This window comes from Tribolium madens, unplaced genomic scaffold, assembly GCF_015345945.1.
Source record: "Tribolium madens isolate multiple individuals breed KSU strain unplaced genomic scaffold, Tmad_KSU_1.1 Scaffold_71;HRSCAF=194;Tcas5.2_LG6, whole genome shotgun sequence".
Lineage (NCBI taxonomy): Eukaryota > Metazoa > Arthropoda > Insecta > Coleoptera > Tenebrionidae > Tribolium > Tribolium madens.
This window is the reverse complement of record NW_025401041.1, coordinates 5,919,426-5,933,888: the sequence shown is the minus strand read 5'-3', so window position 1 is coordinate 5,933,888 and position 14,463 is coordinate 5,919,426. Positions and strand designations below refer to the sequence as shown.

At 29.2% G+C, this 14,463-nt stretch overlaps 3 protein-coding genes across 3 annotated transcripts in view; 1 reads left to right on the top strand and 2 right to left on the bottom strand.

Moving 5' to 3' along the window:
- Positions 1 to 2,124, bottom strand: part of LOC123009199 (scavenger receptor class B member 1-like) — a 10,146-nt gene extending 8,022 nt beyond the window's left edge. The window contains exon 1 of the mRNA XM_044405339.1: positions 1,660 to 2,124. The gene's annotated coding sequence lies outside the window, so the exon portion shown is untranslated. The remainder of the gene's footprint in view (positions 1 to 1,659) is intronic.
- Positions 2,125 to 10,633: 8,509 nt separating this feature from the next.
- On the top strand, positions 10,634 to 12,494 carry LOC123009200 (venom acid phosphatase Acph-1-like). The gene is made up of 5 exons (XM_044405340.1): positions 10,634 to 11,064; positions 11,117 to 11,215; positions 11,266 to 11,502; positions 11,548 to 11,733; positions 11,782 to 12,494. The coding sequence occupies exons 1-5, from the start codon at positions 10,942 to 10,944 to the stop codon at positions 12,298 to 12,300; spliced, it is 1,164 nt and encodes a 387-aa protein (XP_044261275.1). The 5' UTR covers positions 10,634 to 10,941; the 3' UTR covers positions 12,301 to 12,494.
- The window catches only part of LOC123009197 (nicastrin), a 5,308-nt gene continuing 3,188 nt past the window's right edge, over positions 12,344 to 14,463 (bottom strand). The window contains exons 5-6 of the mRNA XM_044405338.1: positions 12,662 to 12,773; positions 12,344 to 12,611 (exon numbers count right to left, since the gene is read on the bottom strand). Of these exons, the coding sequence (XP_044261273.1) occupies positions 12,388 to 12,611; positions 12,662 to 12,773 (336 nt within the window). The 3' untranslated portion in view covers positions 12,344 to 12,387. The remainder of the gene's footprint in view (positions 12,612 to 12,661; positions 12,774 to 14,463) is intronic.

The following is a 14,463-nucleotide window of genomic DNA, read 5'->3' as shown; positions in this document are numbered from 1 at the left end:
GATCTTGAAAAGATTTTTAGAAATCAGAGAAATTCTATTTGAAAGATTCTAAACTTCAAATAAAAATTTCAAGATATTATATCTTAAAGATTTGAGGTCTTGAAACTCCAAGCTGATCTTTATTGGTGATTCTGCTTCTCCATAATTCCAAGACTACGAAAATCTAAGATTATAAASATACAATTCAAAAATTCTAAGCATTCCGATTTTGCAATTCTAAAACTTCAGCTTAATTCTAAAAGTTCACTTTAAGAATTTGAAATCTTGAAATTTTTAATCAAATTCTGGGATTCTAAGATTTTGAGAATTTGAAATTCCATAATTTACACTTAAAGATTTTGAACCTCCTAATTTTAAAAAAATTATAGGTTTCTAACAGATAAAGTTTCTCAATATTTTGAGAATCAAGATAGAATTCAAATATTGTTCTCATTTTAAAATTCAAGAATACTGAAAGAAAGATTTTGGATTTCAATATTTTGTGTGCAAAAGATGCTAAGCTTCTGATAGTCCAAATTTAGAAAGATTGTGATATTTTGGTAATCCAAATCCAAGATTTTTATCTGATAACATTCTGAAGATTTAATTCTTCAATTTTAAAGTTCAGAAACTAAGATTTTGAAAGATTTCATATTGACTTTTTCTATTAATGTATTTCTAAGTTAGTTTGAGGTTTCAAATCTTCAAGATTCCAAAGATTTTGTGCGTTCTTGTCTAGGGGAAGAATTACCCCAGATTTCCCAAATTAACAATTTAAATTATTTGCTACGTGAATTTTTATTCAAATTAATTACAATAAAATCGTTATTAAATAACGAGGCTAGTGGTATTTGTAACAAATACATGCTTATTTAATGTAATTATGTTACAAGTAATTATTTACAATAAAAGTGTGTTTGTTCCCACTTTTTACATAATTTTGTTACAAAAAATAAAAACGTGGTGACTCCTTATAGTTAATTACTACTTAAAAACTATTATGAAAATATTTATTAATCAAAAATAAACTTGAAAACAGAAAGTAACAGAATTAAAAATGTGGGAAAATGAAATGGAAATCTTTAATTCTATAATTAATTACAACTAATAATAGAGTTGTAGTTGTATTGTAACTATTTGAATTATTTTGAATAAATTGTATTTTTTACTACTTATGTTAATTGAAGATGTAATAATTAACAATAGTTTCTATTTGTTTTATTTACCTGAAACCGGTTTATTGGAGCTTATAATTAAAATTAGAAATAATATATTATAAAATAGAGAAACGGAAGCTGTTATTAAGTGAATTATGACGCAGGAATACAGGAACTAACATAAAAAAATGGCAAGGACGCAAAATAAGATTTTTTATCTTAGATTTAATTATAATAAGGAAGAAAAAACTGTTTCAGTAATAAAATTATTCAAGCCTCAACTTTTGAGTTGTTTAATAAATGTTTGCATTTATTTAAAATTAACGATTTTCAAATGTTGTTTTTGTGACTTTCTCATTGCACAATTGACCTTCCCGTTTCCAAATAGCACACTAGTGTGCAACCCTCCGCTCATCTCGCCCTAATTTCGTTAAAAATTTCGCCAAACCGGTCGACTTTGAACTCGAATTGGATATTATGAAACTGTGTCTGTGGTGTTATGTTATTTTTTTTTCGTACTTACTAGATTTGGGCTCCGCGAACGCAGACAGCACCTGAATCCAAACGTGAGCACCGCACAAACGCAACGTTTAAAATGCGAGTGAGTGTCGAGAGTCCGGATTTGTCCGGGTGACCTTGGGACAGGGGTGGGATAATAGTTAGCCGGACGTGAGGACCTTGCGATGAGGAGGTTTGGGCGTGTGAAGGTTGATGGGGGGTTTTTGGTGGTAGTGTTTGTTGCGAAAGATGAGGCGGGAAAACGGTTCCGCGATTGACGACCTTTGCTGTGATCGGAATTTCATTTATAAGCCGAAAAAGGTCGCTGTAGGCTTCTCGGAAACTTTGATTTCGGTGATTTTGTAAGAAAAACTATGCATTTTCAGTATAGAATTCAAATTTAAAAATTTTACAAAAACTAAGGTTCAAAAATTCTAGATTCTGAAGTTAAAATCTTCCAAGTTTAGAGAAATACTCAGATTCTAATTTTCTAAGTTAAGAATTCTTAATTTTGTTTTTGTAATTCTAAAACTTCATCTCGAAACATAGATTTTAAGATTCTAAAAGTTCACCTTGCATGTTTTAAAATTTAAAATTCTTAATCAAATTCTGAGTGAATTTGAAATTCCACAAACACTTAAAGAGTTTGAAAGTTTCTCAATATTTTGAAAATCAAGATAAAATTCAAGGATTCTAAACATACTGTATCCCGTGTTCTATTTTAAAATTCCAGAATATTGAAAAAAAAGTTTTGGAAGATTACGATTTTGTTAAAAAATTCTAAGCTTCTGATAGTCTAAAATTGGAAATTTTTACAATTTTCATATCTTGGTAATGCAAAATCTTGAAACTAGAAATTGATTTTAAGATTTTTTTCTGATAACATTCTTAAATTTAATATTTCTCTAACTAAATATTTCTAAAAACTGTGAATGATATTGTAAGATTTGTAGTTCTACGATTCTGAAGATTTAATTCTTTCGATTTTTAATCAGAAACCTAGGTTTTGAAAATTTTCATACTTTATTGAAAATAAGATCAAGATTCTAAAATTAAAAAATCTTCCAAGTTTAGAGAAACACCCAGATTCTCATTTCCTGAGATATTCAAGTTTTAAGAATTCTTAATGAAACTGTATCAAGAGTTTTTGAAATTCTAAAATTTCGTATTGAAACTAAGATTCTAAAAGTTCAGCTTGAATGTTTTAAGAATTTGAAATCTTGAAATTCTTAATCAAATTTTGAGATTTTAAAATTTTGTGAATTTGAAATTCCACAATCTAAACACTTAAAGAGTTTGAAAGTTTCTCAATATTTTGAAAATCAAGATAAAATTCAAGGATTCTAAACATACTGTATCCCATATTCTATTTTAAAATTCCAGAATCTTGAAAAAAAGTTTTGGAAAATTACAATTTTAATATTTTGCGTGTAAAAGATTCTAAGCTTCTGATAGTCCAAAATTAGAAAGTTTTACAATTTTAATATTTTGGTAATCCAAAATCTTGAAACTAAAAATTGATTTTAGATTTTTTTCTGATAACATTCTTAAATTTAATATTTCTGTAACTAAATATCTCTAAAAACTGCGTATGGTATTGGAAGATTTGTAGTTCTACGATTCTGAAGATTTAATTCTTCCAAATTTTAAATTTCAGAAACAAGGTATTGAAAATTTTCATATTTTATTGAAAATAAGATCAAGATTCTGAAGTTAAAAAATCTTCCAACTTTAGAGAAATACTCAGATTCTAATTTCCTAAGAGACTCAAACTTCAAGAATTCTTAATAAAACTGTATCAAGAGTTTTTGTAATTCTAAAACTTCGTCTTGAAACATAGATTCTAAGATTCTAAAAGTTCACCTTAAATGTTTTAAGAATTTTAAATCTTGAAATTCTCAATCAAATTCTGAGATTCTAAGATTTTGGGAATTAGAAATTCCACAATTTAAACACTTAAAGAGTTTGAAAGTTTCTCAATCAAGATAAAATTCAACAACAAACATACTATATCCCGTGTTCTATTTTAAAATTCGAGAATCTTGAAAGAAAAGTTTTGGTAGATTAAGATTTTAATATTTTGTGTGTAAAAAATTTTAAGGTTCTGATAGTCCAAAATTGGAAATTTTTACAATTTTGATATTTTGGTAATCCAAAATCTTGAAACTATAAATTGATTCTAAGATTTTTCTTGTAACATTCTTAAATTTAATATTTCTGTAACTAAATATTTCTAAAAAATGTGAAGATTTGTAGTTCTATACGATCCTGAAGATTTAATTCTTTCGATTTTTAATTTCAGAAACCTAGGTTTTGAAAAATTTCATACTTTATTAAAAATAAGATCAAGATTTTTCCAATTGAGAAATACTCAAATTCTAATTTCTTAAGATATTCAAGAATTCTTAATAAAACTGTATCAAGAGTTTCAATTTTAAATAAAACTTTAGAATTACAGAATGTTAAGATTTTTCAAGATTGTGAGATTTTTACTGTGAAAACCTAAAGATCTAAAAGTTACTAATTCTTTAAATTTCTAAAATTTTGTTTTTTTAATTATGTTAAAAAAATTGTACTTTTCTCAATCGTTTCCAGTTAAGAAAGTCTTTCAATCTTCAACAGTAGAGAAAATTAAAAAGTGTGGAGAAAGTGTTTCAAATAATAATAATAATAACAATAATAAGAACAAAATATATAAAAAATATCACAGTCATTATTTAAGATTAGAAAAAGTATAGTATTAAACTTGTGAAAATGTGAATTTTCTCTCAGACAAATTAATCTACTCGCCTTCGGCTCGTATCGTAAATTTCATCTTTGTGAAAACAGACAACTTTCTCACTCGTTAAATGATATACTATTATCTTTATTCGTCACAGCTTTTGACATGCCAATTTTTTGTTGAAATTTTCATTTTCAAGGGTCTTCAAAATAACAGATTTTGAACCCTTTGTGATAAATAAATAATTCTTTTTGCATTTGATAACCAAAGATTTGAAGTAACTTTTAAGGTAATTAAAGATTGTTAAGTGCTAAATTTCAAAGCTAGTATGATTTTTAGAAAATGGTGATCCAAAAACTTGGCCAACTTTCTTACTCATTGAATAATATGCTATTGTTTTTATCCGTCACAGTTTTTGACAAAAGTCAATTTTTTTTCAAAATTTTGATATTCAGAGGTTTATTCAAAAAATCACAGCTCTTAAACCTTTTCCGACAAATGAGTAATTCTTTTTGCATTTGATAACCAAAAATTTGAAGTATCTTTTTAGATAATTCAAGATTACTAACTGTCAAATTTCAAAGCTAGTATGATTTTTAGAAAATGATAATCTAAAAACTGCTATAACTCAGTTTTTTCTCAACAAAAATAGAAAGAATGTCGATTTTTATGGAGACTTTTATCAATATGACATCTTTGAGAGTTTTTAAGAAGCATAGAACATGAAACAAGTGTGAAACATGTTGACAGAAGTCCCCATTCTAAATAAAACCTTAGAATTTAAGAATTCTAAAAATAGATTCACATACATATTTTGTTATTTGGATTTTCTTACAGTCAAAATCTTCTAAAATCTGAATATATGAAAATTTGGTCACAGAAATATGTCAAGACTTTAATGTTCTAATATTCCAAAGTTTCAAGATTCTAATTTTATTGTATACGATTCTAGTAACTTTTTAATGCTTTTAACATTTAAAAATTCTGTTAGATAGCGGATTTCTAAATTAATTGTCATGATTTAATAATATTCTATTCAAAAGTTTTCAAAATCTTCTATAATTCAAAATGGTGAAATTTCAACGCAAACTATAAATAGTACTAAAAAAATATAGATTGTAAGAAAAAGACCGAACCGATCTATTTTTTAGAAGTACTGAGGTTCGAAAAATTAGTAAAAAATGTTTTTTTCCAAAAAAAACAACAAGACTGTCGTTGTTTAGGTTTATAAAAAATTAATAAACAACTCTGAACTCGAACTTTTTATTCCACTCTCTTTCGAAACAAGCGACCAAACAAGTTATGAAAAATCAAATGTGATATTTTCCACTACGCTTAAAACTCAAAACAAGATGTTTTTAAAACAAATACTTTTGATTCTTAAAATTTCCTAAAATATATTGAAAGTATTCAAATGAAAGTGAAAAAATGGTGAAAATAATACTCATATTTCCCAATGACCCAAATTATCGTTACAAAATGATATGAAACAAAAACCATATGAGACAATTAAGATTCAGGAGTAGACAAGCGTAAAATTTTTATTTCACGCTTAATACACATACACCACAATCATTTCTTTGCATAAGAGAGAAAAAGTGACTTACCAAATCAAATATTTGTAAACCTTGACCTAGACCGTCAAATTTGGGGTTTAAAATCACAATTATTAAACACTTTCCCGGGAAGGAAATGTGAAAATTTGACATTTATACAGTCTCAAGAGTGTTTACAAGTCGTCATTATCATATTTTTGTTTACAGTTCATCAGATTTAACATTTGACTGATGCTTTGTGCGTAAATAACCTTGATAGAGATCTTGAAATTTCAAATTTATTGTTTGCTAAATTATTTTTAGAAATTTGAGGAGATTACAAATGAAAATTTAAACAAATTTTGTTGTATTTCCGAATTTTGTAACGTGAAATTTAAAATTTCTATTTGAATAAAATTTGAATATAAATCCAAGTCACAATTTTTTATGTTGTCCATCAGGTTTTTCCAGCAATTCCTTCAAAACACAAAAAAACGTTGTTAAAAAATGTGCTCCTAAGAGTTTTTTTGCAATATCCTGTTAATGGTCTCATCAAGAAATCCTCATTTAATTAATTTCAGGTTCTCATATTGTTTGAGAAAATTTTCGATTGTTTTGTAAGACTTGAGGATCACTTGTATTTATTTTTCTATTTTCACACACTCTTAAGACAAAATTGAATTTATAATTATGAAAAAAAGATCAATTGTTAGTAAATCATCTTTAGTTAAAGAGTTTGTAGTAAAAAAAATAAAATAAAATAGTCAAGGTCTTATTTAAAAAAATTTTGTTTTCTAGGATTTTAATAACCTCGAGTTAATAAAAATTTGGGTTAAAATTAAAATTAAAATTAAAATTACAACATTGTGAAATTCTAAAACCCTAATTCTAATAAGATTCTTTAATTTTTGTGGTTATGAGATTGGTGAGAACTCAGAATTCCATTACACAATTTTTAAGAACCTTGAGTTTCAAAAAATTGAGGTTTTGAAATTTATAATTGCAATGTTTCGGCGTTTAATGCCACAGCATTCTAAATAAAATTTATCATTCTACGATTCCAAAAATTTAAGTCTTTAAAGTCTAAGTTTTTTATACAGGGTGATTTTTAAAAAACGGCAGGCGCTGTAAAATTTCAAAAATTAAAAAAATATATTAAATGGATTTTGATTTAGTATAAGCTGACAATTTTGGAATTTTTCTAAATGTCTTAGGGTATATTCAATTTTCCAATTTTAAAATCTGAAATTTTAAGTTTCTACTAATAAGTGTTTAAAATATCAAAACACCAAATTTTCAGAGTTTTTACGATAAAAAGTTTTATTTAAACAGTTTGTTTCGACTGAAGAAAACATAAATTACAGTGTTTTTTATTTAGAAAATGTATCAAAAATTTCTTGCAGCTTTTTCAGAGTTGTTGAATTACAATATTCTAAGTCTTCTGAAAATTTGCTAAAAACTGTTTTGATAAAATCTGGAACAAAGCCATCGAGCGTATCCAAGGCACTCCTCGATTCGATACATTTATTGTTTGTTACAATTACTCCAAATTAGCAATCCTCTCTAAAAATCAACCTTTTACTCTCAACCGCAGACCTCTCACTAAAATCGTGAGTAATTAATCGGAATTTTTCGGTTGCATCACTCCTCGTCCTCGTTCAAAATTTGTAAAAATCTTTGATTTTTACAGACATGAGTGGAAAAAAAGAAAAGTCGGTCCTCCTTGAACATCACCGTTTATCTTTCGTGTCTTGAAAAATTTCAATAATCCTTGATCCACCCAGTTCATCGTTCCCGAGTTTAATTACCTTTTTGAACTTTAACTAATCTACTCATTAAAAGTAGTTTTTTTTTTGTAAATCCGCCGTTAGGTACATCACAGTCATTAAACAGTTTGGGTTTAAATATTTTTTTGTTCGAAAATCGTAAATTTGACGAATTCTCAGCGGTTGGCATTTAGATAATGTCGAAATTCGATATCGCTTCAAATCCGAACAAAGAAAAAATTCGGGTCGTGTGTGTCGAACACATACGTTTCTAAATTAATATTTATAAGAGAGACTGCCGAAATTTGAAGTAATTACTGATTAGAATCGTCGTTGCAAAAGACGGACGAACATCCGTTTTCGAGTAGCCTCGGATCTGATGACTGGAAGTCGCGATTCTTTCATTAAAAAATTTTTAATTACGCGAATGTGTACTCATTAAATCGCAAGCGTGCGTTTTGTAATCCTTAATGTTATGTGACGTAAGGATTTCGAGTTTTTGCCATGGCCTGGCCTTTGGAGGATTTGTGGGCGGAATCGCGATTTCAGCGGAGAGTAGGCAACCAATTATACACCAAACGTTTTTCAATGATTTAAGAACAATTTTGAAGAAAAATAAAAAGCTATTTTAAATTTTATAGTACTGAAAAGTATCAAAAGGCAACATAAATTGAATTTTGGCTACCCAAAAAATTAACTGGACACCTCTGGTCAAAAATTCGCATTTTTCTCCGAAACTACAGCTCATAGCCCAATTTTGTTTTAAAATTTGAACGTCTCAATATTTTTTTTTTCATAAATCAGCCATTTTGACTTTTTGCAGCAATATTAACAATAGAAGCGATTTTTACCACCAAAAAAATCACTATCAAAACAGTAAAAAGCCAATATAGCCTACAAAAACATACGCGTTTTGATTTTGTCTGGTTTTTAAAAAAATTATTTTGTTTTTTGATTTACGTTGAATTTTATGAAACATAAAAGTACCAAAGTTTATTTTGTGGCGTCCTAAACGTTAAAAAGATTGGTGGACTGGACACTCCTGAACCAAAATTTTCATTTTTCTCCGAAACTATTGGTCGTATTCCAAATTTTTCTGAAAATTTGAACGTCTCAAATCGTTTTTTAAGCAAATTTTTCGAAAAAACTAAGCATTAGAAGCTGTTTTATACCACCAAAATGAAATCACTATCAAAATTAAAAGCCAAAATTCAAAGACAATAGCCCACAAAGGCTTTTTATACGATTTTTAAAATTACTTCGTTGTTTTTTATGTTGAATTTTATAGAACACAAAATCACCAAAATTTATTTTGTGGCGTCATAATACGTTGAAAAGTTTGGTGGACTGGACACCCCTGAACCAAAATTTTCATTTTTCTCCGAAACTACTGATCATATCCCAATTTTGTTTTAATATTTGGACGTCTCAAAATTTTTTTTTCATAAATCAGCCATTTAGACAACTTTTTGCAGCACATTTCTTGAGATATTGTCACTTTTAATACGCTTTTTAAATTGTTTAGTTTAAAAAATAATATATATATTTTTATTTATGTTGAATTTTATCAAACATAAAAGTACCAAAGATTATTTTGTGGCGTTCTAATACGTTAAAAAGTTTGGTGGACGGGACACCCCTGAACCAAAATTTTTATTTTTCTCCGAAACTATTGGTCGTATCCCAATTTTTTCTGAAGATTTGGACGTCTCAAATCGTTTTTTAATTAGAAATTTTAATTAGAAACTGTTTTTTACCACCAAAATGAAATCACTATCAAAATTAAAAAGCCAAAATTCAAAGACAATAGCTATAGTTCTGCCCACAACGGTTTTTATTACGATTTTTAAAATTACTTCGTTGCTTTTCATGTTGAATTTTATAGAACACAAAATCACCAAAATTTATTATGTGGCGTCCTAATACGTTGAAAAGTTTGGTGGACTGGACACCCCTGAACGAAAATTCGCATTTTTCTCCGAAACTACTGATCATATCCCAATTTTGTTTTAAGATTTGGACGTCTAAAATTTTTTTTTTCATAAATCAGACAACTTTTTGCAGCACATTTCTTAAAAATATCAATATTAAGAGCCCACAAAAACTTTAGATATTGTCACTTTTAATTCGCGTTTTGAAATTGTTTGGTTTAAAAAAAAAATTAGTTTTTTTTATTTATGTTGAATTTTATGAAACATAAAAGTACCAAAGTTTATTTTGTGGCGTCCTAAAAGTTAAAAAGTTTGGTGGACTGGACACCCCTGAACCAAAATTCGCATTTTTCTCCGAATCTACTTACTGATCATATCCCAATTTTGTTTAAAGATTTGGACGTCTCAAATTTTTTTTTTCATAAATCAGCCATTTAGACAAGTTTTGCAGCACATTTCTTGAAAATATCAACATTTGAAGCGTTTTTTACCACCAAAAAAATCACTATGAAAAAACCAAAGTAAAAACCAAACGTCAAAGACATCCTATAGCCCACAAAAACTTTAGATATTGTTACTTTTAGTACGCGTTTTGAAATGGTTTGGTTTTTAAAAAACTAATTTTGTTTTTTATTTATGCTGAATTTTATGAAACATAAAAATTACAAAGTTTATTTTGTGGCGTCCTAATACCTTAAAAAGTTTGGTGGACTGGACACCCCTAAATTAAATTTTTAATTTTTCTCCAAAACTATTGGTCGTATCCCAAATTTTTCTAAAGATTTGGACGTCTCAAACCGTTTTTTAATTAGAAATTTTAATTAGAAACCGTTTTTAACTACCAAAATGAAATCACTATCAAAACTAAAATGCCAAAATTCAAAGACAATAGCTATAGTTCTGCCCACAAAGGTTTGTATTACGATTTTTAAAATTACTTCATTGTTTTTTCATGTTGAATTTTATAGAACACAAAATCACCAAAATTTATTTTAAGGCGTCTTAATACGTTGAAAAGTTTGGTGGAGTGAACACCTCTGAACCAAAATTTTAATTTTTCTCCGAAACTATTGATCGTATCGCAAATTTTTTTGCAAATTTGGTCGTCTTACATTTCCATAAAACAACCCGTTTTTGCTTTTTTGTATCAATTTTTCGAAAAAAGCGCACAAAACCGAGTTTCCACAGCAACGATTCAAATAATTAAGACAAGATTGTTATCTTTTTATGTTTTTATTATTCGCGCATCAAGGCTAACCCGATTTACTCGTATTGGAGAAAGGTGTTGTAAGACACGAATCGAGTAGTCGTGGTGTTGTCCAAACAAATGCCTACCGCTTCCTTGACCCTGAAATGCGCAAACGGGCACTAATTGCCGGAATGTTACTCGCGACTGTCATTTTTTTCGCCATTATCGGACTCGGGGTGAAATCAAGTGACAGTGAGAGTGTCAAAAATCTCCAATTGTTACATGTGGTAACGTGATGATAAGTAACATAAGGATTATTTCAGGTCACGTGACTTTTAGATAATCAGACATGGGGCAAGGACACCGGCCGATACATATCCTAACGATCCTTACATCAACGAGACTTTTTATCCAGTCGGCTGGGGACAATTGACAAATGTGAGTAATGCGGACTGGAGACTAAACACTTGACTGGTTTTGGGTTCCAGAAAGGGAAATTAGATCTTTACAATGTGGGGAAATTCCTCCGGCGACGCTATGATAAGTTTTTGGGGGCTCATTACACCCCTGATATTTTTTATACGCAATCTACGGACGTGGACCGGACTAAGGCCAGCATGCAGATGATTAATGCGGGCCTTTGGCCGCCTGAAATTGAGCAAAAGTGGGGGCCTCTGGACTGGCAGCCCGTCCCTGTACACGCCGAGCCCCTCGCACAAGACAGTGTAAGCAACCTAAGAAAAAAAAATGAAAAATTAAATTTCCTCTAGCTACTACTAGTGAGACGACCTTGCGCCAACTATCACCTTGAACTTGACCACGTGTTGCAACTCCCACCAATCAAGAAAAAATTCCAAGAAAATGAAAAACTTTTCCAAGAATTGAGCGACAAAACCGGAAAAACTGTCAAAAATTTTGACGACGTCCAGGATATCTATAGTACACTCAAAGCGGAAGTAATTCATTTGTTTTTGTGTATTTTGTTTGTTTATCCGTAATTGTAGGAGGGTTTCAATTTGACGCTCCCTGATTGGACGAAAAACTACTACCCCCATCGTATGACTCCGCCCACTATCTTCAGTTACGTATTGAACGCCTATAGTGACAAGCTTAAACGCCTCAAAGGCGGAGTTTTGCTCAAAAAGCTCATCTCGGATTGGTCGAGTAAAGCGGAGGGGAAGTTAAGCCCCGCCCAGCGCAAAGCCTACTTATACGGCGGACACGACTCGACTATTACTAATCTTTTGAGTGCCTTGGGTGTCTGGGATCCCCAAATCCCCGATTATGGGATTATGGTCCTCCTGGAATTATCACAGGACCGGATTACGCGCAATTTCGGCGTGGAAATTTTCCTCCGGAATTCAACCGGGGAACCCCACAAATTACAAATTCCCGGTTGTGGGGAGTTTTGCCCTTTGGACAAACTAATCGAATTGAGATCTGAAGTGATTCCTGAGAATTGGGATGAGGAGTGTAAAAGTGACGACCCCGATTACATCCCCCCGCCGCCAAGGGGCCCCTAAATTAAATAAATTTCACTTGGATGGTTTTTAATAAAAAAAATCGCGAATTAAATTACTTTATTAAAAAAGAATAAGTTATATCACAAATTAACAATTAGTCGGGGCTAGTGTTGGTAGTTGTGGCGTGAACAAAATATGCGACCTTGATTTTACGAAATAGACGAAAAGCAACGAAAAAATAAATACTATAGATCCAATTGCTATGGTCATATTTTCGTGAGCAGCGGACGGTTTAAGGAAAATTCGTAATTTAATGTCGCCCCAAGTCGATTCAGTCCAAGTACTGTACTCTCCCGAAGACCAATCATAATCTAAAATTTTGAAAAATTAAATTGAATTAATGAAAAACAACAAGACTCACCATCGATTATAAACGCGGGGCTTACAGCTTCAGTGAAATTCATCGTAATGCGATAGCACAGGGTCGTATTGAGATCATCGAGACTCTGAGACATGTTGTAATAACGCAAAGCCTGAAAAATATCAATTCTAAAATAAAGCCAGTACCGCCCTGTGTTGAAAATTCAATATCACAGGGTGAAAAACCAAATTATTTATTTTTTGAAAAAACTAATTGATGAATGGGAAAATAATATGAAAATGTGACATTTTATCAAGAATAACATTTTTTTAAATTTCTTTTCCTTTTAAGTTCAGCAAAATTATTATTTTTTTTTAAACGTTTTTTAACAAAAGCTATGATCTAAGAAATAATTTTCATCAAAAAAAATTTCATACTAGTTGTCATTTTGATAAAAACATCACAAGCACTTTAATTTTTATTAATTATTATGTTCGGTAAGCCAATGATTTAAAAAAAAACCGCTGGGTTCCAGACCTTTTATTCACCCCTATATGTTTCACTTGATGGCATTTTATTTATTTATCTATTTTTAGGTTTGTTTAATTTTTATGTTTTCACATTTTTTTGTTTTTTAAATCGGTATTTTTTTCTCTACTTTTCTTGTTTCATCTTGAGTTTCTTCTAGATTTACACATTTTTTTCAAAAATGTTCTTTTTTTTCTAAGACTTACATAATTCCTGGGCTAGTACGGCCCTGTGTTCAAAATTGAATATCACAAGGTAAGAAACCAAACCATTTATTTTTTTGAAAAAACTAATTGATGAATGAGAAAATAATATGAAAATGTAATATTTTATCAAGAATAACATTTTTTTAAATTTCTTTTCCTTTTAAGTACAGCAATTTTTTTTTTTAAATGACAACCCACTGCAAAAGTTTTTATTTCAAAAGTTATGATCTAAGGAGTAATTTTCATACTAGTTGCCATTTTGACAAAAAACTCACAAATCTTATAGCAATTTAATTTTTATTAATTATGTTCGGGAAGCAAATATTAAAAAAAAAAATATTGGGTTTCAGACCTTTTATTCACCCTATATGTTTCACTTGATGGCATTTTATTTGTTTATCTATTTTTAGGTTTGTTTAATTTTTGTGTTTTAACATTTTTTGTTTTTTAAATCGGCATTTTACTCTCAACTTTTCTTGTTTCATCTTGAGTTTCTTTACATTTAAACATTTTTTTCAAAAAATTTTCTTTTTTCCTAAGACTTACATAATTTCTGGGGTAGTACGACCCAATTTTATATTCCTTTTGAGTTCTGCAAAATTAATATATTTTTTTAAATGGCAACCCACTATAAAAGTTTTTTTAACAAAAGCTATGATCTAAGGAGTAATTTTCATACTAGTTGCCATTTTGACTAAAAAATCACAAATCGTATAACACTATTTTTAGGTTTGTTTAATTTTTATGTTTTGACATTTTTTGTTTTTTAAATCGGCATTTTTTTCTCCACTTTTCTTGTTTCACCTTGAGTTTTTACTACATTTTAAAATTTTTTTTAAAATTTTTTCTTTTTTTTCTAAGACTAACATAATTTCTGGGCTAGTACGGCCCTGTGTTCAAAATTCGATATTGCGGGAAAAAGTTCGATACAGGGTGAAAAACCAAACTATTTATTGTTTTTTAAACTAAATGATCAATGAGAAAGTACTACATTTTATCAAGAATACAATTTTTCGAAATTTTATATTCGTTTTGAGTTCTGCAAAAATTAATATTTTATTTTAAATTAATTTTAATTAAAATTAATAACAAAAGCTATGATCTAAGAAGTAATTTTCATACTAGTTG